The sequence below is a fragment of the Pocillopora verrucosa genome, chromosome 8 (genome assembly GCF_036669915.1).
Source record: "Pocillopora verrucosa isolate sample1 chromosome 8, ASM3666991v2, whole genome shotgun sequence".
Taxonomy (NCBI): domain Eukaryota; kingdom Metazoa; phylum Cnidaria; class Anthozoa; order Scleractinia; family Pocilloporidae; genus Pocillopora; species Pocillopora verrucosa.
Window position 1 is genome coordinate 5,004,370 of NC_089319.1, and position 25,195 is coordinate 5,029,564.

The 25,195-nt window shown below is 36.4% G+C and overlaps 3 protein-coding genes across 3 annotated transcripts in view; 2 read left to right on the top strand and 1 right to left on the bottom strand.

Moving 5' to 3' along the window:
* The first annotated feature begins 155 nt into the window (after nucleotides 1–155).
* LOC131797484 (transmembrane channel-like protein 7) lies at nucleotides 156–18,752 on the top strand. Its single transcript, XM_059115112.2, has 18 exons — nucleotides 156–379; nucleotides 529–784; nucleotides 3,080–3,152; nucleotides 3,634–3,715; nucleotides 5,735–5,961; nucleotides 6,678–6,826; nucleotides 7,240–7,387; nucleotides 7,742–7,906; nucleotides 8,568–8,737; nucleotides 9,081–9,183; nucleotides 9,806–9,903; nucleotides 10,297–10,398; nucleotides 10,711–10,786; nucleotides 10,935–11,065; nucleotides 14,814–14,843; nucleotides 15,054–15,191; nucleotides 15,359–15,437; nucleotides 17,088–18,752. The coding sequence occupies exons 1-18, from the start codon at nucleotides 298–300 to the stop codon at nucleotides 17,220–17,222; spliced, it is 2,244 nt and encodes a 747-aa protein (XP_058971095.2). The 5' UTR covers nucleotides 156–297; the 3' UTR covers nucleotides 17,223–18,752.
* Nucleotides 18,753–19,255: 503 nt separating this feature from the next.
* On the bottom strand, nucleotides 19,256–21,581 carry LOC131797646 (uncharacterized). Its single transcript, XM_059115302.2, has 3 exons — nucleotides 21,428–21,581; nucleotides 21,173–21,290; nucleotides 19,256–20,839 (listed from the first exon to the last, which is right to left on the bottom strand). Exons 1-3 carry the CDS (start codon nucleotides 21,550–21,552, stop codon nucleotides 20,798–20,800), a joined length of 285 nt encoding a protein of 94 aa, XP_058971285.1. The 5' UTR covers nucleotides 21,553–21,581; the 3' UTR covers nucleotides 19,256–20,797.
* Nucleotides 21,582–21,644: 63 nt separating this feature from the next.
* LOC131797038 (tuberin) overlaps nucleotides 21,645–25,195 on the top strand; it is a 33,135-nt gene continuing 29,584 nt past the window's right edge. The window contains exons 1-4 of the mRNA XM_059114656.2: nucleotides 21,645–21,855; nucleotides 22,042–22,128; nucleotides 24,204–24,314; nucleotides 25,041–25,120. Of these exons, the coding sequence (XP_058970639.2) occupies nucleotides 21,715–21,855; nucleotides 22,042–22,128; nucleotides 24,204–24,314; nucleotides 25,041–25,120 (419 nt within the window). The 5' untranslated portion in view covers nucleotides 21,645–21,714. The remainder of the gene's footprint in view (nucleotides 21,856–22,041; nucleotides 22,129–24,203; nucleotides 24,315–25,040; nucleotides 25,121–25,195) is intronic.

Genomic DNA, 25,195 nt, shown 5'->3' on the forward strand with positions numbered 1-25,195 from the left:
TTTTTGTTAAGCGTGACCACGACGACCATGGAGGTCGGAGGGCGTTAGTTGTGCACAATATCATCAGCCAATCAACATCCCTCACTTTAAGTGGCCTTTCGCAGAACCAATCAGCTACGGTGTTTTAGTCAGCACAAGCGCAAACCACTTCTTTGCGAAAGATTTCTCACGTTTCAGGAAGTAACAAATAATAATGAGGAGCCAATTTCATATCGTAGCGCCTTGTCTTGGCAGATTTACGTTATTCTTGGGGATGATACGAACTCTACGATCAATTTAGATTCTTCATTCTTGGTTATGACTGGTCGCGTGTCCCCTGGTCTCGGCGCGATGTCTAACTCGCAAGAGATGCTGGAAATGGGATCTCGAGGATCCAACTGTGAGTAATCTTGGAGTTGTTTTGAAGTATCGAGCTTTTGCCTTGTTTCTATGTCTGTTGTCGCTCAGTATCTCGGGAAAAACCGTTATGTGACCCTCCCCCTCAAGCTTCGTGTCTTCTCCACTGAAGTCTGTACAATTTGTTTGAAGATCCATACGAAGGCATGGAAGATGATGCCGAGACACAGAGGTCGATTAATAGAAGCTTTCGGCACCTTCCCAGCCGCAGCGCCCAGAGATCCTTGCATAACGCAAGCACTAGAAGAAGAGGTACTGTTACGAGAGCATCCATGAGAGCAAATCAAGATGTTGAGGTATTAAACATTGAGGATTATAACGATGAGGAAGACGACATGGCAAGCCCAAAAGAACTTGCTCAACCGATGTCTGCGAAACGACGCTATAAGTAAGTGATTTTAATATCTTTTGGTGTTTAGTCAAGGTTCCTGTCGAATAAGGAAAGTAAGGTTTTTCTGAGTTCAGGCAGTATTGGTGAATTTCGTCCAGCAGTAAGGGATGTTAATGAACGTAATTTAAAATTTCTTGTTTGGCATTGCTGCGATAAGCTTAGAAAATGAATCATGTATGTTACACTTTTTTTTTTTTTTGTGAGGTTTAAGTTTTCAGTTACTGATATTCAGCGGCAGGAAATATGTAGAGTACTTTGTTACCTTAAGTACCTAGCGGTACTATCTTTAGGCTAATCGAAATTTTAAGTTTGTCGTTCGTTGAACGAAGAAGTGGTTGCGTGTACAAGTTATCTATCTGTCGTCGCTCTGCTGGCACAACAATAAATGAATTCACGAGAGGATTAGTAACCGTGAACAAATGCTGCATATCAATGTGCTTTCGTGCCACCGTTTTCTACTGCAGCTCTTATGAGGGGCTTCAAACATCGGTTCATTTTAAATGTGAGCCTTTTAAGAATGATTTCATCTCTCAAATCCCTTGAGTACTTATGAAAATATAACTTATTATGTTTACATGAGCGCGAAGAATTTATATTTACTGTCAGCCTAATCTTGCAGTATTTGAAGAATGTCTGGACTTGCCGATTGTAAACGTTTCAGTATTCGTTTATGATGTTGTTCGAAAACGGTTTTGCAAAATGTTTCCGGATAATTCATGTTTGGGCCAGTTTCAGTATGATCGTATACGCCAAATAATATTACTTTGTAATGGGTTATACTTCGTTATGTGAGAGTATTGTCAGTGGTGATAAATATTAACTAGCATCCGTTAGTGTTAGACGCAATTGTCAGATCAGAGTATCATATTCATGATTATTATTAGATTTCCAAATGACAGGAGTTTATTTTGAATTGAGAAGCTGGGAAGAATTATTTATTTGGGTTTTAAATCATAGTGAATGTGATTTGAAGTGAAAACTTTTAAAATTACTGCGAAGATCGCTTCCATATTCATTTTTTTTTAGTATTCAGTTCATTAATTTCACATCAAACTAGTCTGGTCTAATGTCTGCATCCTCACAAGTCTCATAGGAAGAATTCTTTTCCAGTATCTGGGAGATCTGACTTGTGCTGTTTGGTCAGTGCCAGTTGGATGAGGTTGAGACAACTTTAACCCTTTAACTCCCAAGATCTGATTGTCAATTCTCCCTGGTAGCTGCCACACATTTCCTTGTAAATTAGTTATAAGAACTTGGTGCTGATCAAGATAGCAGCTTCTACTTGATAAGTTTGAATATTCTCATTACCTGTTTGATGAAGAATGTATGGATATTGAAGGGAAAAGTTTTATGTTAATCACTTTTGGGAGTTAAAGGGTTAAGTTTCAGGCAACACTGAATCCAAGGACACTAATATAATGGCCAGTAGTATAAGGAATTGACTACAGTCAGCTGAGAACATTCGAAGAGAGAATTCTCTCACTAACCTTTATTACATCCATTTTGAAATTGCTGGAGATCCTTCTAATGCAACTGGCTCTTACAAGTGGGATTCATTCATGAATCACACCAATTTTTTGCCCTCAATTTCCCAGCCAACAAGGAAGTTGTATTAAAATACAATAACCAATTGCTTGTTTACAGAAACCAATCAAATTGCAAGAAAGTGAAATACAACTTTAATTTGCAACTTTCTACAAACTAGCTCACTACCAGATCAAATAAGCATTTGTACAGACAAAATAATCCTTTATCTGGGCAACTTAATTTTGCAATATCAAAATGGATGTGTGTGATGTCAAATCAAACTTGTGCTGCACTCTTGTTTGATTTTGAAATCATGTATATTATTTCAGACCAAATTGCACTCTACTCAATTCAATTACCATTACTAATCAAAATTTTGTAGCCAGATCAGTTAGTGTCTAAAATTTATACACCATTCTTTTGATATGTTTACAAAAATAATGGAAAGCTCCCAAAAAAAGTGCCATGGTTGTTACTTAAAGCATTGGCTTCTGGCTAAGAAGCAGGAATTGCTCAGTAAAGCACAGTGAGCACTTCTGAGTCTATGCTCTCACAATTATTGTATGCCAGCTTTCAGAGCTGCATCACATGAAATTTCAATGGGCACCCTAATTTCTTAGTTACAACCCTGACATCCTGAATCTCTTTTAAACAGGCTTACCACTTCAGACTATTGCTGGTGTCCTGTCTGCTGTTTTACAATTCTTACATTTAAAAGTGATGCAGAGAATTAGTTACTAATACTTTTGTTTCTTGCATTATCAGGAGGTCAATGCGAACTATGAAAACTCAAAAACGTATCTCAAGATGGAAAGCATTCAAGTTACGAGTTGCAATGGTTAGATATGGAAAATGTATTTTATTATTAAGTCTGTTTAAGGGAAGTGGACCCTTCAAAGAGGGATTGAGGTGGAGGGGGAGGGACTCTTTGGAGATGCAAGAATTCCTTTTAGCACACCAAAGAAAACCTCTTTTTTCTAAGCATAGCCTTTACTCTTTTTTAATAACTAATGCATGATTATATTTTTTACTTAAAATTTGATTGGAACAATTTTGTTTTCACTCATGTCCCCCTCACCCATCACTATTGTAATTGTCCATCCAGAAGTTTATCTTGTGACAAGCTTTTTCGGAACGCTTTATGGTGTTACGGAGGTGTTGTTTATGGCTGTGTATTAAAAATATTTTCTGAAAAACTCTAGATGTATTCCTGATCTTAACAATAACTATTTTAATAATTAAATTTTATAAAGAAAGTATCACACACCAAAGCAAATTTTGATGGTCATGGTCATTTTTGATATTCTTATTCTGTACAGTTCTGGCAATCAACCACATCTTCAATCTCTGAATGGAGTCAAGATCTTGAACTTTGGAAAGGTCCTTTAAAGGAAGTGGAAGGTGAGAACAAACCTGATCATTTTATTAACTCTTTAACTCCCAGATCAAATTTGTAGTTCTCCTTACTGTCAACCACACAATGCTTATAATGTTAGTTCAGAGAATTTAATAATGGATCAACTAATTATCCCCAAATTGATATTTTTCTTTATTCTCATCACTTTTCTAATTGATATTATATTGATATTGTGAGGAGAAATTCTGTCTTGGTCACTCATGGGAGTTAAAGGATTAAAAAGATATAGGAAATTTTTTTAAAGAAAAATGTCTTTTCATCTTGTTTGGGACAAAGGAGAAATTCTGAGTCCCCATGAGGAATCAAACCTCAGTCCTTCAGATTCCATGCTCCAAGGCTCTACCACTGAGCCTCAGAGACTATGGTGAGTAAGGTCCATGAGAAGTTCATGTACGGCACTCAATATGATTATAGATCAGCAATGTTGGCAATGTTTGTAAATAGAATAAGAAAGTTGGTAAATTTTTAGCTTGATAAAGAAATAGAGAAAGATTTTAGTTAAATTCTCTTTATTGCAAATAGGAATATATTAAATAATTTTTACAACACTTGCACACCCTATAACTAGTCCTCTTAAACATTGCTGATATGGTAAAAGGCTGTCATGGAAATGGACTTTATCTCAAATGCTCCTACCTTAAACTCCTGTACCTGGTTGTTCAAAGTCTCATTAGCACTAAGCCAGGGTTAAAATTTAATCCGGGGCCAGGTTGTTTGAAAGGGGGTTAAAGTTAATCTTAAATTAAAAGTTAACCTTGGTTATTTGAAGAGTGCATATAAGGGCTAAGGTTTTGTTGGATTTTATTTCAGTATGACTTGAAAATAACTGGAAAAAATACAAAAAAAAATCCCTTGGCAAAGCTATGAAACTCAGTTGAAAATTATACTAATCCTGTGTTATGTTAATTGTGTTTTGAACAACCCGGCCCGGGTCTCTTTATTCCTTTGGTCAAAAGCCTTTTTTGAGTCCTAAATGTCCTAAACTCTTTTAAGGTATCCAATCATCAAATTGTAACCAAAAGGAATGGTATTGAAGTTTCGTTTGAAGCTTTCAGATCGTAAATCAGATTCCACATACACTAACCCTGGGTTATCTTAACCATCTAACCCCTTAAAAGTGACCAGCATCTAATTTCTCCTAACAATATCACCACAGAATCACACATTAAGGTCATGAGAATAAAGGAAATAACCACTAATTAAAGAAACTCTTGATTGCTAGACAAATTCTCCTTGTCAGCACCTTAGTAAATGTGCAGAGAATGGTATGGAGAATACAGATACTGATGTTAGGGTGTAAAGGGTCAACCCAGCTTTGAACAACCCAGGCCAGAGACATTTCCTCCACAAAGCTACATGTACCATTTATTTTCATGTACCGGTCTCTGCCAGCAATGAAAATTTCAGATTTATATCAAGATTGTATTTGTTACATCTGATTATTATGGAGTTTGGAATTCTCATCTCCTTTTTGCATGACATTGTATCAATTCAGGAGAAGTTGTAAATAGATTGGATGCAAGCTTTTAGATCATTTTGTACTTCATGTTATTCAGGGTTGTAGCTAAGAAATTATGGATTGTGGCTGAAGTCTTAAGTAAGATGGCTTAAAGATGACATTTCATTTTCAGTCCTTTGTATAACTTTGAATGTGGGGCTTCTAAGCTTCCTGTCTATCAATTGGCAAGGCAAGAAACAGAAACAAGTCATAATTGAAATAAGTACTTAAAACAATGTTTATTTGAGTCATAATCCCTGAAGTGCCTGTTGTGTGTTGCTAAAATACAGCTGGCAATCATCTCATTTTCATCCAGAGAATTTCAGTCTGCCTCTCTCAACAAACTTTGATACATTTTTTAAGGCATTTGTTAGATACCTGGGGAATGTACCAAGGAGATGGAGTTTAAGGGGATAAACTTCTCGCCCTAGACAAACTCTTTACTCTACTTCAGCGTAAAATTAATGGCATACTTTAATGAAGTGTATGTTCTGTATTTTCTCAGGTCGTTTTGGAAATGGAGTTGTGTCATTTTTTCTCTTCCTGAAGTGGTTAATGTTTTTGAACTTGGTCATCTTTTTCCTGGAGTTTGGACTAGTTTCACTTCCAGCAATAGTCATTAAGAATACTACCGCACAAGCCAGTACAAACTCGTGTGACTTTAATGCACTTAGGGCACAGAGTGTTTCAAACAGCATAGCAGACAAACTTTTTGACTTTGTCACAGGACAGGTAGGAATTTTGATGCATTCACAATATAATATAAGGTGATAATATTCATAAATTAAACTGAGTAAAAATGCCAGCTCAAATTTGAAAAATGAGTAAATTTCAAATTAGAGTTGCTATAGGGAACTTGTTTTGTTTTGATGCAGCCTTGTGGCTTTTCATGCAGGTTGGTTTTTAAAATATAACTCATTTTGTTTGGATACATCTTTGGAGTCTCTGAACCGATTTCTGCAGTACCTTCTCTAAGTTCTCCTATGTGGTGCATGCTTTGAACAGATTTTGAGTTCAGTTGTTACATGTACTTCTTGTGACTCACCTCATCTCCCACTAGCAATTTGTTAAGTTTGCCACACAGGTCACTGTTAACCATTTATACTTAAAGCTTGGAGAGAGGCACAACAGAAGAGTCAATTACCAGCTAGCTAAGATTTAAACGTAGACATGACTTGGTGCTGACCTTTGCTGGTTATAAACTGAATCAACCCTTTCACTCGCAAGATCTCATCAATAATTTTTCTCACTGTCTGCCTTACAATTCTGAATCAACTAATAATCCCCTTATTTATTATAATGTTTTCTCTCTTTTTTTAATTTCTTGTCAACAGAACACTTGATAAAATAATTGTAATTGGTATTGTAAGGAGAAAGTTAGTCCTGGTCAGTCATGGGAGTTGAATGGTTAAAACTTGTTTGACTGAACATGCTATTGTTTTCCTCAGGGCTGGATTAACACAACCCTCATGTTTTATGCTGGATACCCAGCCACAGAATTGTTATCAGAGGAAGAAATCAAGTATGACCTTCCACTAGCTTACCTCATGGTTGGAGGTGCATATTTCTTTGGCAGCCTCCTTCTTATGGTTCGGAAGTAAGCAGTGCATTTTCAACTTTTGTATAATACAGTCTAATTGTTGTTATTGAAGCTTTTTATGGTTTCTCTAAGCATCAATGATTTCCAAGTAACCAATTATCACATGTTGTCTTAACCCTTTCATTTCTCAACTCTAAATAACAGTTCTTTATGCTGTGACTGCTATGCACTTATTGAATTTTAGTTATTGTTAGTAACTCTGAGGATTAAGTGTTAAATAAAATATATATCCCGACTTGATATTTTTCTTTATCTTCATCACCTTTGTGTTTGAAAATGCATTTATATGATGAAGAGGGATTGTGCTTTCAATCAGTTACCCCCTAGAGGCACAAGGGTTAAAGCCTCCAGCTGATATTAAGGAAGATACCCAGATAATCATACAGAAGTTGTGTTTTTCATTTCTTTAGTTTAGCAAAAAGTTTCCAGCAAAGCTATATTGAAAGTGGTGGAACTACCGCCTCCTTCTGCAACAAAGTGTTTGCTTCGTGGGATTACTGCATAAGTGATGAAAACACAGCTAAGATAAAGAGTCAGAACATAGTACAAACTGTTAAGGTATGTGCTTGATAACAGTTCAAGACGTTGAGATTCCTGATCCCCACTATCAAACTGCAAACTTAAAACATGAATTTTGCCACAGGTGTGAGAGCGAAGTGTTCGCTCTGACGAAGGGCTAACGCTCGAAACGTCAGCTTTTTTAGCCTTTACGGTGGCTAATTTACGTTTTCAACCCAGTTGTTAACACTAATTTACCTGCTATACTCTCCCACTGACGCAGCACCACAGTTTCTTTAGAAACTTACCCCTTTATTCCTGGATCCTAGATAACCTACTGTGGACCAATTTGCTTGTGGGCAGTGTTTATTTGCAGTTGATTTATTTACTGTATGTTGCCTCTATTCCTTACAGGCAGAATTAGCCGAGGAGGAGAGACTAGTAGAGGTTCAAAATCGAACTACTGGTGATAAATGTCGCCTGTATACTGTGAGGTTTTTCACCAATTTAGTGGTGACACTGTTTCTAGGTGGAGCTGTATATGCCATCATTACAATAGTGGCTGTTTCTACAAACCCTGTAAGTATTCTCTTCAACATAGTCAGTGTAATATTGAGAGGAAGGAAATGATATCCCACATCCAGTCCCAGTGTAATGTATTTACTTGTTATTTACTTGTTATTTACTGGGTTTAAAGGTATTTAATAGTTACATGTAGTTGTTACAGTTGGAAAAAATTTACTCACAATGAAATGTGTGCTGAGCAGTTATAAAACCCTTGTGCTGAATTCTGGCTCCCCTTCCCTCATATTGTCAAGTTAACCTGTACAAGGGGCTTGACCCATCAGTTTTCTTTTTAGCCCACTGATTAAAAACTAATTACTACAAACCAATCATATGTGTAACTGGATCATTAAGAGCCCTCATGGGCAGAGGCATATCACACTAGCTATTGTGTATGTGTAAGAGTGGTTGAGGAATTGAACAAAGGATTACTCAGACATCAATCTCTGATGATCCAAGTAGAACAAACTTGAATCCAAGACCTCTGGAATCATAGTTGGACTGGTTTTCCACTCAAACAGGCTTCCTCTTTTAGGGAAGAAGGGGGGAGGGAGGGTTAGAATAACTTTATTGTATAACCTGTGTTAAGAGGGCATTGGTAAGAATCTCAGGGGTGTCCACTGGATCCAGAGTTCACTTTAAAGTTTATTTATTCATTTGTTATTTCTTTATTCAGAAATATCAAATTGCAGCCGCTGAAATCAATGAATTTTTGAGGACAGTATTAAACTTTTCACCATCACTGACAATCACCTTTTTGAACTTCCTTTTACCACTGATCTTCAATTTTTTGTCAAAAAGAGAGGATTGGAGTCCCCGTTTTGAAGTGAATATCAACTTGTTCAGGTAAGATGTAGTTTAAAGATTTTAGGGCTTTATTTTTGCTGTAATTTATAATTGAAAAGCATTTTTTAGAAATGGGAAGTGAGAAGAAGTAAGCCAACCAAAGTTGCTAATTAAAATTTATGGAATCTTTCAGAAAATGTTTTTTTTTTGGCCTATTTATTTATTTTTTTTTTTTTCACTTAAAATGTTTGTGTTTCCCAATATGTTGGTCAAGTAGAAGTAACCCAAAACAAATTGGCTTCTTACCTCTGATTTTTGATGAAAGTAAATCACCAATTACGAAATGTAGCTGGAAATAGTTATTAGCACAACTGTGACAAATGTTATCCAATAATTTTGGCAGGACTGTGTTGTTAAGGTTAGCATCTATAGCTGTACTGATGATCACACTCTATGTGGATGTGGAAACCAGGTGTAATGATGACCCAGATAAATGTTGCCAGCAGGTTAGCATCCATTTTCAAAATAGCGTAGTTTATGGCTAATGCTTGAAACCTCAGCATCGAAACTCTTACAATGGCCAATTTACCTTATCAACTCAGTTGATATTACTAAATTACCCTGTTATACTCTCCCACTGATGCAGCACCATAGTTTCTTTAGAAACTTACCACCTTTATCCATTTACAAATAGACCTGTTGTGTCGAAACAAATATTTTTTGGAAGATCTCTTGCAGCCTTGTTGGCTTTGTGGTTAGGGTAAACTGGATTATGGATGGAAAGGTGCAGGTTGGAGACCGTAGGCCAGGTCTTTTTTTTTTGAGTTTTTGTGTTGAGTCTTTGTGTTGAGAATCAAGACACTTGATTCTCCTGGTGCCTCTCCCCACCCAGAAGTATAAATAGGACCCAACCAATTTTCATGGAACACTGACAAAATAGTGACAGAGGTGATGAGGGGGGTAACCTTGGATAAAGTAGCATCCCACTTAGGGGAAGTGGCAATACTCCTATAAATTGGGATAAGCACTTAGTCTAGCTATGTGGGCCACTTGGCTTGGATCTGAACTCCATTTTTCACCTCTATTTTGGTTTTACATCTAATATTATATACTTGATTGATTGAATAGAATTGGGAAAACCAGATTGCATCACAGATGTACATGTTGATATGGATTGACTTTTTTCTGCACATTGCTGTATCACTTGTGGGCACAACTATCTGGAGGTAATTATTAGAGTCCATGCTTCCATTTGATCAATGATTGCATTGACAAAAGTTATCGTTTGAAAACCAATTGATGCAATTTTTTATTTTCTTCTCGGCTGCTGTCAGTCATTATTAAAAACATTGTTAGTAATGGGCATGTTAAAACAGAAGCAAATTAAATTGTGAATGGATCAAACTCATTCAATCACAACCAGAAACATGACCTAGTGAGCCTTCTGTAACATTACACACGTCTATTGAGGAAAAGTGCAAAACAAGTGCTTCATACAACTTCACAACTCATATGATATTGAAAAGTGAATTCACTTGTTGATGTTGAGTTTCTTCAAATTACATATCATGACACTGGATAATCATTTAATTACATTGATTTTCCTTTTGATTTGTCAGACTGTTGTACAAGCACACATCCTGTTTCAAGAAATTTGGCTTGCCTGAATTTGACATTCCAAAACAGGTTTTACAGCTTGTTTATGGTGAATGTTTAATTTGGTAAGTTTTTTGGTTTTTCATCAGGTTTTGTATAATAAGTTGAATTTTGCATGCCTTTTATTTGGTTCTTAATTACTGGATTATCTGTTGGAGGAAAGATGCATAGATGACATCACTATTAACAAAATTTTGCTGTTTCATCATATATTCATATATCATTTCACCATATATGCTCATATATGCCAACTCTTCCTGATTATCTGGTATTCTCCTGGATACACAAATTATTTCATGAACTTTCTCCAGTAAACACTAAAATTGTTTGTAAGTGTCATTTTTTTGTGAATTAATTTGATATCATAATGATTGCAGGATTGGAACCTTCTTTAGCCCCCTCATGCCAGCCATGGGTGTTGTTAAACTTTTTCTGGTGTTTTACATCGAAAAGGTCTGTTAGTTATCTAATCATCATGATTCATGAAGATGAAATAAATTGTTTTTGAATGAGTTGCTTTAATTGGTCACTGGATGAGGTGTGTCGTCAGAAATACTTTAATTGAGACACACTCATGATCTTCAACTCCCCTTCTTTAAAGGTTGCCTTGATGTACAATAACAAGCCATCAGACAAGGTTTATCAGGGAACACGGTCAAATTATTTGTTTACAGTTTTACTGCTGATCTCCTTCCTCATGTGTCTTATTGCTGTTGGTTGGGGAATAACAAGGTGTGCCATTTTGAAATCAATGCGATTTTCTTTTCTGTGCAATCTTAAGCCATCAATTCAAATTTTCTAAGTCTTTGACATTAGTGTAAGCATGCAGTTCCTTTTTCACTGTGACTACAGAGTAGATCTTGCTATCATGATTATCAACTATTAAAAATGAATGATTTAAGTGCTGTTGCCTCAAAACTTCAAAGGTCACTTCACTATGAACTCAAAACCCATGAAAATCTTGTGAAATAATTCATTGTAAATTCACAGATTTTTCACAGGATATTCATGGTTAAATCAATGACATTTTCATGGTCTCAGTGCCATGAAAAAGACCTGAAAAATCCCATGAAAAACCTGTGAAAATTTCCATATTCACGACCCATGAAATATTGAGAAAGTGACCTAGAAGCCATGAAATACCCATGAAAATGGCATTTCATGGCCTTTTCAAAGGTACTGAGAAACCCATGAATTTCAAGCCCAAAATTTCATGGTGTCAAAGTTCACTAGTTTTTAATGGGTTGCAGCAAATCATGACCCATGAATATCCTGTGAATATGTTAAAAATTCATTGACCATGAAAATTTTCCTTGAATTTTCATGGCCTCTACATGGTTTTTTCATGGCACATGAAAGTTAATTGCCAGTTAGTTTTCATGGGGTTGTTAGGAATATGCAAGCACCATGAAAATTCTTTGAAAACCCTATGAATTTGGAATTGAAAATTCTTCACTTTTCTTGTACCAAAGACTGTAGTACAGTGTATAGCTTGCAGTATACCATAACTGTAATACATACACTATCACTTAAATTATACACTGAAGAACTAACCTATCTGTGAAACTTCTTGGTCCTGTTGTACAAGCACACACACATGAAAGACATGACCAGAAGTTTGGATTCTCTGATAGTTTATTTTATTTCACCAGCTGTACATAAATATTACTTTAGGATTCCAAAATTGTGATAATTCAGTTTACACTTTCTTAAATAAAAAAAGTTGGTATGAAATTTTCTGCATAAAATTAAGATGTTAATGATTTTTAGCTCTATTTTGATATCACTGATTTTCCTTGTGGAGACAGATTCTGCTCCTATATTTCTGAAGGTATATAATAAATTTGATGTGAAAAATATTTGGACGAAATTATTGAAAATATACTCACTGGCTTGATGTATTTTTGTCTAAACTTCAAATATCATTTCCTTCGTCTAATATCATGTGTAAAATGTTATGGACAGTTATTATAATGTCTATTTATGTAACAGCATTCATGTAAATTTCTTGATATGTTTTACACTTGTGATCAATACTCTCAAGGTAACTAACAACAAAACAATTACCAACTTTCTGCACTCTTGCATGTGTGAAGATATATCTATGGCTGACTATGTCAGTGTCTCTCTGTTTTGGCCAGCTGAATGTGCCATCCTTCTTTCGGTTATCATTACTATTTGCATCTTCATCATCGTTTGGACCAAGATAGGCTGCTTTAGCAAGTGTGCATTTCCTTTCATCAGTTTTGTAGACCAACACTCTTCACTGTTTGCAAAATAAAGGGAGCACATCATCAGTTATCTAAGAGCCTTTCTTATGTACGTAGTAAACCTAGAAATGGATAACTCGCCAAAACAGGTTCTTTTCAACATGAAGCCGTCAGATACTTAGCGACGCACTATGGAAGTGAGGTGAGGTATTTCGTATTCAGAATTTGACTGTATTTTTTATTCCTAAGAACGGTCGTAGGTATTTCCATACAAACTCTTGTGATGTTTCGCCAGATGATCACAGAATAAAAATTTTCAAGTTAAATCAATAGTTAGCGCGCGCGCTCCGATGTTTACGCGTAATAAGATGACCAAGCTTGAACTTACCCCTTCACGTTGTAATACATGTCGATAACTTCATCTTGAGGAAACCTCTTTGAAAAAACTTTTCAGACGGTCCATTGCGTTGATCTGGAAAAAAAGAGACTGCTACACAAACACTACGAGAAATGCAATTGGAATGGAACCATTCCGTTCGAGGTACGAAAAAAACCGCCACTTCTTCGTAAATCACGTGTACTTTCACGTGGTGACCTTAGGTCATCGCAGCCATCACAGGTCAGCGGTCACATAGTGACCTCACAGGTTATCGTGTTCGACGTTACGAAATGACTCCGAAGAGGTCTCGTTGCTACGTCTGTTATCTTACAAAATAAAGCAGCACAAAAAGCTGTTCGGTATTTGGAATTCGAAGCAAGTAACAATCGACAGGACATCAGAGTCCAAGAAAGTCAGAGCTGACATCGACAGTGATTCCTGTGAAAGCGATCACGAAATCAACAACGATGTTGTAGAAGGCGATCTCAATGAATACATGAAGGTAACGTTTCATCCCGACTGAGAAGATGGCCTGACTCTGTTAACCGGCGACTCTATGAACGAGGTAAAAATAGCATTTTTTTCAGGTTACATTTGCACACTATTCAAAGTTCCAAATTGAGGTGACAAAGTGATTGATTTTTCATTGTTTTGTTCCACATTTCGTGTAGTTGCAATGCGTACTATTGCTGTGCAACTTAAGCATCTGTACTCTGCAGGTGCCTTACTGGAAAAGCCCTAGAAGATTCCTCAGCCGTAAGAATGTAAGAGAAGGCCTTGAACAGGTTTCCAGAGTCATGGCTAACAATCAAAGCCAGCAGTGAGGCAGAAAAAATTCAACAAAGTCGTCCAGGCATGGCGAAGGCAAAAAGGCCCCAAAAAATCAAAGTGAGGATCAAACATCTGGGTCATTGCCTCCAGCCCTATTTGTCTCAACAAAAGAGCAAATTGAAGATCCATTGTTTTTAGTCATTGTTTTGTGATTTCCTGTACATTTTACGTTAACAAAGGCCACTTAAGATGTTTAGGGACATTTTCATTCGACGGTTTTCGCGCTGTACACCAAAATTCCATCAGTGCATAAATTTATAACAAGTTAGTTCCACGGATCATGAAAGTCAGCTCGTTGATAAATCAGTGACTGTGATGAACTCATTATTACCACTTTTAATGGCCTATGAATTCATCAATGAAATTCATGGGCAACAGATTTCAGGGAATATTCATGGCCCATTAATTTTGTTCTCCCAAAACAAATAAATTGTTAGCCCATGAAATGCTGTTTGATTGCAATTCATGGGCATGAAATTCATTCTGATGACTTTCTGGGGAAACTAATGGGTCATGAAAGTAGACTTTGAAGAAATTCATGGGTCATGAAAGTAGGCACATAAAGAAATTCATGGGTCATGAAATTAATTCTGATGACTTTCATGGCAAATCAATGGGTCATAAAAATAGACTTTGAAGAAATTCATGGGTCATGAAAAAAATTCCCCTAATTCATGGAAAATTCAGGGCTAAAAATAACCCCATGAAATTTCATTTTGCAGTATTCATGGGCCATGAAATGATCTTCATGGGTTTTTCACATGAAATTCATGGAATTTTCATAAAACTACAGTTCATAGTGCTTTGACCTCCTATCCTTTCACTCCTAAGTTCTAAGTATTTTGATTCTGTCTACTGTCAGCCATATGATTCTCATGATGCTAGTTTGGAAAATTTGGAATTGGATCAACTGTCTTAAAGCTTATTCTCATCACTTGTCTGTGTGCTATTGCAAGGAGAAATTCTGTCTGGGTCATTTTTGAGAGTTAAGGGTTAATTTCTATTTAAAACATTTTGTGAACTAGCTAATGCCAAAAATCTTTTTTTTGTTATTATCCAGGGTGAGGCCTTCATGTCAAGGACCATTTAGGTATTGTTTTATTAAGAAAACAAAAATATTAAATTAAGATGTTAAACGTGAAGCTTTGAATTATTTAGATAAGTGATGTTTAACTTAATTTATGAGAATTCCTTTATAACTAGCTGTCTGTAATGTTCCAAGAGCATACTTAGGCAAAAATCATATAAGAAATCAGATTATTTTATATGTAATTTTGTTGAGTTTTTTTCTCTTTTGTAGCAATTTTAACTGTGATGAGAATAAGAGAATTTTGGATGTTTTGGGTAAAGAGATTAGCACTTGGCCACAAGCAATCCAGGAAATTATAAATTACCTGAGTACAGCAGCATTTATTTTCCCAATTCTGATGATAATCTGGTAAGTAGACTATTAAGTGTTCTCACGAAGATGCAAGTGGTGGTTTATTTATTACAAGGCACCATCAGCATTATCATAACTTCACCATTGTTTAGAGTTCAACTGTGTCTTAAACAATTGAAAAACAGAATTTACATGTAGCTTACTAACATGTTTTCATTTTGTAGCTTGATGTTGTACTACTTCAGATCTATGTCAAAGTCTCATCTACACATGATTGAAATGCTGAAAGACCAGTTAGTTCTGGTAGGTTAATTAATTTTGTTCGATAGAGATTCTACTAGTACCTACTGTAAAAGGACATCAACTGTCTATGGTAAATTTGTCAGCCATTCATGACAAGGTAGGTAGGGAGCTGGTCTAACTTTCAATCAGCTGCTGTGTTAGTCAAGCAGTAATAAGCAGTCAGTCAGTCGGTCAGCAGTTGGTCAGTCAGTCAGTAAGCAGTCAATTAGTCAGTCAGTCTGTCAGTTAGTCAGTCAATCAGTCAGTTAGCCAGTCAATCAGTCAGTCAATTGGTCAGTCAATCAGTCAGTCAATTGGTCAGTCAATCAGTCAGTCAATTGGTCAGTCAGTCAGTCAGTCAATTGGTCAGTCAGTCAGGCAGTCAATCAGTCAGTCAGTCAGTCAATCGGTCAGTCAGTCAGTAAGTCAGTCAGTCAATCGGTCAGTCAGTTAGTCAGTCAATCGGTCAGTCAGTCAGTCAGTCAGTAAGTCAGTCAGTCAGTTAGTCAGTCAATCGGTCAGTCAGTCAGTCAGTAAGTCAGTCAGTCAGTAAGTCAGTCAGTCAATCGGTCAGTCAGTTATTCAGTCAATCGGTCAGTCAGTTAGTCAGTCAATCGGTCAGTCAGTCAGTCAGTCAGTAAGTCAGTCAGTAAGTCAGTCAGTCAATTGGTCAGTCAGTTAGTCAGTCAATCGGTCAGTCAGTCAGTCAGTCAGTAAGTCAGTCAGTCAATCGGTCAGTCTGTCAGTCAATCAGTCAGTCAGTCAGTCAGTCAGTCAATTGGTCAGTCAGTTAGTCAGTCAATCGGTCAGTCAGTTAGTCAGTCAATCGGTCAGTCAGTCAATCGGTCAGTCAGTCAGTAAGTCAGTCAGTCAATCGGTCTGTCAGTCAGTCAGTCAGTCAGTCAGTCAATCGGTCAGTCAGTCAGTCAGTCAGTCAATCGGTCAGTCAGTCAGTCAGTCAGTAAGTCAGTCAGTCAATCGGTCAGTAAGTCAGTCAGTCAATCGGTCAGTCAGTTAGTCAGTCAATCGGTCAGTCAGTCAGTCAGTCAATCGGTCAGTCAGTCAGTCAGTCAGTAAGTCAGTCAGTCAATCGGTCAGTCAGTCAGTCAGTTAGTCAGTCAATCGGTCAGTCAGTCAGTCAATCGGTCAGTCAGTTAGTCAGTCAATCAGTCAGTCAGTCAGTCAATCGGTCAGTCAGTCAGTCAATCGGTCAGTCAGGCAGTCAGTCAATCGGTCAGTCAGTCAGTCAGGCAGTAAGTCAGTCAGTCAACCAGTCAGTCAATCAGTCAGTCAATCAGTTTATTTTTTATTTTCAAAGTTACCATTTAGGAAGTTAAAAATCTTAAAATCAATGTTTGGTTGGAAAAAATGTGACCAGCAGTGGTAAAATAATGGAAAAAGATGCTTACACAGCTGACTAAATGGCTTTTTTTAAACACCTAATCATGATGACTGGCAATCAGTGTGACATTTTTCCATGTTTTTTGTCAGAAGAAAGGATGTTGCAAGGCTCTTGATTACTTGTCTGAATACCCAAAGAGACTGGGGCAAATATTTCAGAAGAAAAAGGGGGTGGATTTTATGGATATACTTACCTCTGGACTATGTCAGAAAGAAAATGTAATCAGAAAGAAAATGTAATATGCTCAAAGTATTCTGTTTGATTTGTAGGAGGGCAGAGACAAGAGGTTTTTGATGGAAAAAATGATTCAGGATGGTAAGAACACTGGTGATGTAGATGATGACTCATCTTCAGGGGAGACACAACACACAACACTGCGACCATCAAGCAACTTACAATTCTAGTGGAAGTAAATAATTACTATTATTATTTATACTTGTCTTCAGGGTCTCTGGAACATTTCTTAGGGAGTGTCATTGTAAAACATTGTGTGGCTTTATTTAACATTATTTTTCTTCTTGAGAATATTAATTAGTCATGTATTTTAGAGGCCAATTATTTTATTTTCTGGTCAAGGAAATATTTATGAAAAAGTAGCTCTATTTGAAGTATTGAGTACAGTGTATATAGGTAATATTGTTGTAAGGGTGTACATGACCCTGTGCTTGTTTAGCCATGAATGAGCTTAATTATTCCCAGGAGCTACTGCTGTTTGCTACTCTGCAATTCATATAAAAAGTATCAAGCTTGTGTAAATTTTTTAATGCTACTTCGGTGTGACATGAGGTATTTTGAAGATAATCATGAGTATTTTTCTACGGCAGAGTTTTTCTATTCCAGACAGTAAGTGATATGTATACATATTTAATGTGCAGTTAGATTTTTTTTTTTAGATTTTTTTTAGCTGACAAAATTAATTGACTCGTGTGCATATCTTGATATTTGCACATTCCTCAACCTCAGGGCTTATTATTATCAAGGTTTACATTATGTCTAATCTTGCTCAGGATAATTATATTTTCTCAGGGTCTTTAAGGAGAGGTATGCTTCAGAAACCATCTGATTGTCATTCCTTCCTACTGAAAAGTTTGACTCTGGCTATATTCTTAGATCCCCAAACAGAAACCAAACCTTTTGCAAAAATTATCTTTACATGCACCAAAATTTATGCTACAGATGCCTCAATCTTAAATCTTGCTTTATAGTGACCTCGCTGCGTACTGGTAAAGTGCTCAGTCTTAATCCTCTCCCTTTTTTTTATCTCTTGGAGATTGCAGCATTGAGTGACACAAAAAGAAACTCTTGACTTCAATAGTGCTTGTTTTCAGGATAACTAGACCAGCTGAGGTCAACCCTATTACTGAGTTGCTTTCAACGTAACCACTGTATACTAATTTCTATAAGATTTGATTACAGAATCTCAAACTGCATGAAGAGCTTAATCTGTATAAACACATATAGTTGAAGGCAATAAAAATTTACGTGGTTTCTGGCCTGAGGCAGACTTCTCCTTTCACATGACACCTTGGAGATAAATCTTTTTCCTACCTAATGTGTACAAAAACTGTAAATAGTGGATGGTATTAGTAAGATTCCTTTGGCAAGAAATTTTGCAACTTTTGACTCCTTCATTAAACATCCTTCATTCAAATCTCAAGCCTCATGTAATCTATGCAATGATTGTGTTCCTTTGTTTATTTTCACAATCATTTAACCTCAGTTGTACATAAGCTGTTGGAGATGTACCTTGAAGATTTTGAAAAGTTGTTTGTTTTTGAAAAGAGTCAACTGTGCCATCGAGATAAGAATATTTTAAGTAAATTTTTAGTGGTTGGATTAGTGCTGGGCACTCAAATAACCATTGAGCTGAACATTATTTAACAAGGTGTTAGCTGGGTTAGCTTTCAATAAAGCCTATGGTATTTTATTCTGAATTTTTTGTCTTCAGCTCTTGTTCTTTTACTGAAAACAAGCACAAAAACAGTTCATAAAGAGACTTTCTAAATCTGTTGAGGTGTACCCTCCAGAGGGCAAAAGCTAAAAAAAGATAAAAATAATTAGTCAAGAAAATGAATTACTGAAATGATGCATCAACAAGATGCATCAAATATCTCTATTTTGGAGAAAAAATAAGATGCTACTCATGTCTCAGCAGCTGAATTCTAAAGCTGCATTCAAGTCATTTGATAAAAGACAGTTCAGGCAAGTCTATCATACTCTAATTGAGGGAAATAATTATTGTGAACAAAAGTTTCAATTTCATGTAAAATCAATAGCACATATTCTGATAATCCTTTGAGTTTTGAGGAGAATGAGGCAGTAATTTTTTTCACAGAAAACTGTCAACTTAAAACAATTTACCACAATGACTGCCATTAAAATTCAAATGAACATCAAATGAACATTGACAACATCAACTAGACACAAACCAATCCCAGTGTTTTCAGAAATATTTATTATCTGCCAAAAAAAATTCTCTGAGTGTGAATTTCATTTACCCATTTCAAGAGACATCTACCTTTTTGCAGAACAAAAATAAAGTGCAATATTAATAGTAAATGGTGGGATGGTAGTGGCTGAGTGGAAAACAAGACAAGTTTGGGTTGTACCACTTCCTTTTTTTTGCTCAGCCACTACATATACTTTGGCGCTATCTGTTTAGTTTTCTATGTTTTGCTTACTGAATGCCTGGAACCATGCAGCAATAGTAGCACAAGATTAAGCTCAAACTAAATGACTAACATTTTTCAACATGTATGTAAAATAAATATAACAAAAATTTCTAGCGAGAGATCCACTCCACAAATTAAGTGTCAATTGCTAATATTTCATCTGGTTCCAGTCATAAGTCTTACTTGCATACTTACTGTAACACCACAGATGGATTGTGTGAGATAATTGATGCACAATAATGATAATAACACATTTATATAACACATTCTCCATGTTATTATGCTCTAATCAACAATCATTCCAGGAGCATGCATTGGGTATGAGATGGTAGTTAGCCAACTTGGCCCACATAATCATCTCATATCCAACACACCTGAATAAAGTTATTGTTTTATTAAAAAAGCCCCCCAAAAAACCATTTTTTTCTCAGTTCATGAGTGGGCAGTATTCTACAAATCCTGCAATCTGACTGGTTCTGAGAGTGGTCAGTATTCTCCCCATCTGGCCCACTCACAGCGGGCGGTACCTGAAAAAATGTTTTGAAGTTTTCTTGGAAGCCTTTTAAATCACCTTTTAATATCACTGCGCAAATAAAAATGTTTTGATGCAAAACTTCTCTCTTTCATTTGCATTGCCCTTGTTTTCTCTACCATCTACTCGCTCATAAATTGTTCCATTTATGGAGAATCTTGTTGTAATTACAACCCTTCATCATTCAGGTTCTTTTTGCAACCATTTGTTAGGTTTTAGAAAAAAATAAAAATGTTATTCACCAGCCAAGGTTGGTCTGTACTGGGAAAAACTGTGCCCTCTGTGTTGTGTACCATCTGAGGCCCAAGACTTCAGGCACAGTTTTTCCCAATACAGACCAACCTTGGCTGGTGAATAACATATATATCTCTCTAACTTTTTTTTTTTACAAACAAAGCCAATGTTACAATTTACAAATACCTTTAGTTTAACTCGTCTTCATCTGCGGGCATGGTATAATGGCTCATAACGCAAGGTGGGTAAGCCGATGAAAACTCTCGAATAGCTCTATCAAATGATCCAGTTTTTAATATTGTGCTTTACAACATTTTAACAAAAAAAACTAAAGAAACATTTAACCAATATTTTGGACCCTTCTCTTCAACAACCAGGAGGGAAGTTTTGTGAAATTCAAAGTAATGGTAGGTTGGTGCCAAAAGATTTATGGCATGTGGAGAGCTGGTTATTTTTGATCTGGATTCTGCAGATTATCTTCCATGGTCACAGCATTTTTGTAAATATATATTTTCCTATTCCATTTAGCAGTTAAATAGTTTCAATCATCCAAGTACACTCCATATTCCTTCCTTAACCTGATCTGCAAATTAAAATGGAATTACAAAATTTTTAAATAAATTATCAAATGAATGAGCTATTCATCTGAAGAAAGGGAACTGTACTGACATTGTTAAGCTGGATAATCAACCGCAGTTAAGGAGATGAACTCCACAACAATGTCAAAGCACACACGCATGTTTAAGCATCTAGTTCCCACGTCAAGAAAATAGCCCCTTTGATGATATTCACCATTTGAACCTCCATTCAGCGAGCACTTTACCTCGGATGCCAAAGCAACATGTCCAAAGTTTCATTACACGGTAGAAGTGTACTGTTAAGTCTGTTAGAATTGATATGGTAACGGTGAACTTACAGTTGCTTTACGGTAACAATTCCAGTATTCTCTTTGTTTTACACTACACGCACTAAACCAGCTTTGTTTCATGCATCTGTGAACGGCTTTATTCTCTTCCGCACAAGCCTCCATAGCCCTAAAAATGAACAAATCAAGAAATCCATGAAAAATAATCTTGACCAAACCGTGATGTCGATCGAAGTCAAAACCAACATTAACTTTTTCATCCATAATATGAGACACTACCACACAGATTCCCATGAAATCACTTACATAGCTTTGACCACATATCGAATTAAATCCTTGTCACTCTTTGGCTCCACACTTGAATTTAACCGGCCTCTAACAAAAACATTCTTGGAGAAAGCATTGTCCAGTTTCTCCATAAGTTCGTCCATGTTTGGTCAATTTCATCCCGTATACTCCCCAGACAATTTTGATGTTAGCTCCTTCTACTCTCCCCTGAGTAATCGTTTGTTCTAATGGCGGCCAAAGTGGCAAGAGACTATGAAAAGACCTCTCTCGATAGGTATTGGCTCTAGTAGGGCCGTGTAAAGAAAATGTCTGGACAAAATGCCAGTGAAAGCTTCCGTCAGAAGGTTAAGCAGTTCTTTGGCGTGAAAAAGGGCCATGCTATCCCAAGTAGCGTTTATGAAGGTCCAAAAGCTGACGATCGAGTGTTCCACCATGAACTGCTGCAGGTAAGCTTTATCTATACCCCTGTGAAATTTTGTTGCGAGCTTAATAGATGAGCTGAGCTGAAGTAAATAGGTATTTGCTATTTTGCTCATATTTGAATGTATATGAGGAATAGAGCGTGGTACTCTGAAAAAAAAAATTGATTGTAAAATGTTTCTAGTGTTTGACTTGCTATTGCACTGATGTAGGATATTGGCAAGAACAGTCCTTTAGCAAACCGTGTGAAGTACTTGAGGGATCTGTGTGACTTTCTGATCAATAAACGGGTGGAAGATGTGAGTATGATGTGTAGAATTGAGTTAAAAAATTTTACATTTTAGATACGGCCACTTAAATGTTTCCACACATTCCGTTATTTGCCTCTGCTAATCTTGCGGCGTTGAAAAAACCAGGATCGGACCAGATCGGATCGGATCGGATCGGATCGATCGGATCGGATCGGATCGGATCGGATCGATCAGACCGGATCGATCAGACCGGATCGATCAGACCGGATCGATCAGACCGGATCGATCAGACCAGATCGGAAAAAATTGATCGGACCGGATTGGACCGGATCGGAACACGGATCGGATCCCCGATTAGACCGCAGATCGGATTACAAGGTTTTAATTAGCCGAAGTTCTTCTAAAGGTAAACGGTTGTGGGTCTCGAAATCCAATATGGCGGACAAAACGTCATATCATTCGTACTTTCCTGCAACCGCAGCAAGATTTGTCAAAAAAAACAGTCCCCTTTAGAACGATTATAAATTAACCTTAAGTCAGAAGTCTTTTTATATTTTCAGAAAAGACAGGCAGTGCAAATTTATATTTTTATTGAGCCCAAATTTAGACCTGATAAACATCTTTGTACGGGCTCTTGAAGCAATAAAAGTAGCCGGCGAAACCTTGCAGAGAAGCCGGCGTACTTCGCCGGCTGCCGGCTCTTATCTACAACCCTGGGATTATGGTGTGAAAAAAAGTTTAGAGAAATTTAAAAAAAATCAATTTGTTTTTAAAATAGTAATTAGAAATAAAAAATAGATTAAAAAAATTTAAAGATGTTATTTTTTACTAGATATGTTACGTGACAAGCTAAAATAGAGTCTAATGAATAGAGGGGGTAAGTTTCTGAATAACTGTGGTGCTGTGTCGGTGGGAGGGTATAACAGGGTAATTTTGGAATTATTGGCCGAGTTGATAATGTAAAATCAGCTGCCATCAGAATTTTTTAAGCCAATGTTTTGAACATTAGCCCTTTTTCAGAGGGAATGACAAAGGGCTAATGCTTAAAATGTCAGCTTTTGAAGTCTTGATAGTGGCCAATCTACGTTATCAACTCAATTCATGATACCAAGTTATCTCAAAATAAAGTCTGCATTACATAATAGAGCACACGTACAGGCCCTGGCCACTGGAGTCTTTTTGCCCCATGCTTTCATGACTGTTTCGAGGAGTGTTGTGTAGTTCACCAGGGATGAAGGCAAACAAGATGTACATATCATTTCATCAGTCAGTTATTATTTCTTTATTTCATCTCACATGCTAATTTTTTATTATTCATTATAAAATAATTCAAATAGTACGCACGCTCTGATTGGCCATAAAACCATTTTACATGAGCGTATGTAAACATGGTTTTTGGTCCTCTTTCATTAGTTATTTTATAAAAGAAATGTAAAATGGTTTCCGTGTTTACATAGCCTGATGTAAACACAAGGGAGGTTGGGAGAACACTCGATAAGCTGGAAACCACTCCGCTTCGCGTCATAATTTCCTATGCTTATCTCATGTTCTCCCAACCTCCCGCGTGTTTACATCAGGCTATGTAAACATGGAAACCATTTTACATTTCTTCAATATCACTTAGCACATGCTAGAGAAGAGGCAAGGAGAGGAATAAGAATGGTGTAGATATGAAAACTTAATTGCACATGAGCAATTAATGTAAAGCAATTTTTATGTCACATAGATTTTATTTTGGCTTGTCAGGCAAAATTTACAATTCCAACTAACATGTCTTATTTTTTCAATTGTATTTTCTATTCATTGTTATTCTAAATACAATTTGATTTTTCTATTTTTCAAACCTTTTTCTTTTGGTCTGTGATCTGATCCATGATCGGATAAAGTCCGATCCAGGTTTTGCTGATGCTGCTCATCTTGCCCCTGCCACATCAAAGTATTTTCTGAACCTTGTCCATTAATTTGTTTTACAATGAAGAGCTTCTTTAGTTAGTGATCATGTCCATTATTCTTGTGACCTTTATGTTTAATTCAGGGGTGATATTGTAAGGAGAAATTAGATGCTAGACACTTTTAGGGTCCAAGGGTTAATTGATACAGACTTTATGGTGTTTGGTTTGCAGCATGCTATTGAAGCAGCTTGGGATGCAGTCAAGGACCTTCTTAATCCAAGCAACCCTACGGAGGCAAGACATCTCACTCTCCAGTTTCTGACAGTGATGATATCTGGACAGGTACATGTCTTGATGGTTTCTTTACTGCAGATTCCTTTTGGTGCAGAAGAAAGAGATAAATGTTGGGTCTGTCATTTACATGGTTTAGTTAACTTTTAGATTATCGATTTTTGCAGCACATACACATATACACATGCACTGCATGAAAGAAAATGTACTTTATTAAAAAAAACAGTAACAAGGCAAAATTCATGTAGCTCAAGGAAGCCAATAAAAATTTTAATAAATAGACTAGCTAGTTACCATTCATCCTTTTACACCCTAGCACCAGTGTGCATATTCTCCATACTGTTCTCAATACATTCCTTAAACTGCTGACTAGGAGAATTTGTTTAACAATCAATAGCTTCAGTCTTTAATTGGTTATCATTTTCTTTTATCTTGTGACCTTAATGTTTGCTACAGAGGCAATATTGTAAGGTGAAAATAAATGTAAGTTATATTCATATTTGTCATTCTAAATTTGGATAATTAATTCTTGATTCTGTAATTGGCAGGACTGTTTATATGCAAAAAGAGCCATTGGCTGGTTTTAAAAGGAATGGAAAAAAATAATTTTCTCCCTTCTGAATTATGCAAATCTTAAATAGAACAGTCAACATGTTTATTATCACTTCAGGTAGTTAAAGGTTAGTGTAATCACAACTGTATAGTTAATTCTTTTGGTATTGAAATAGTTTCTGAATTAACTAAGCTTGATCATTGTTTTTTTTCCTTCTTTTGCAGTTCAACAGACTTGGTATTTTAAGGGCTCATTTCTTCTCTGTTGTGGTTAATCACAAGATTCCTGAGGACATCACACCCAGGTTTAAGCTATCGATGCTTACATTTAAAATCTTGATGTGCAGCTATTTTATAAATACAATCTTTTGCTCTTATGA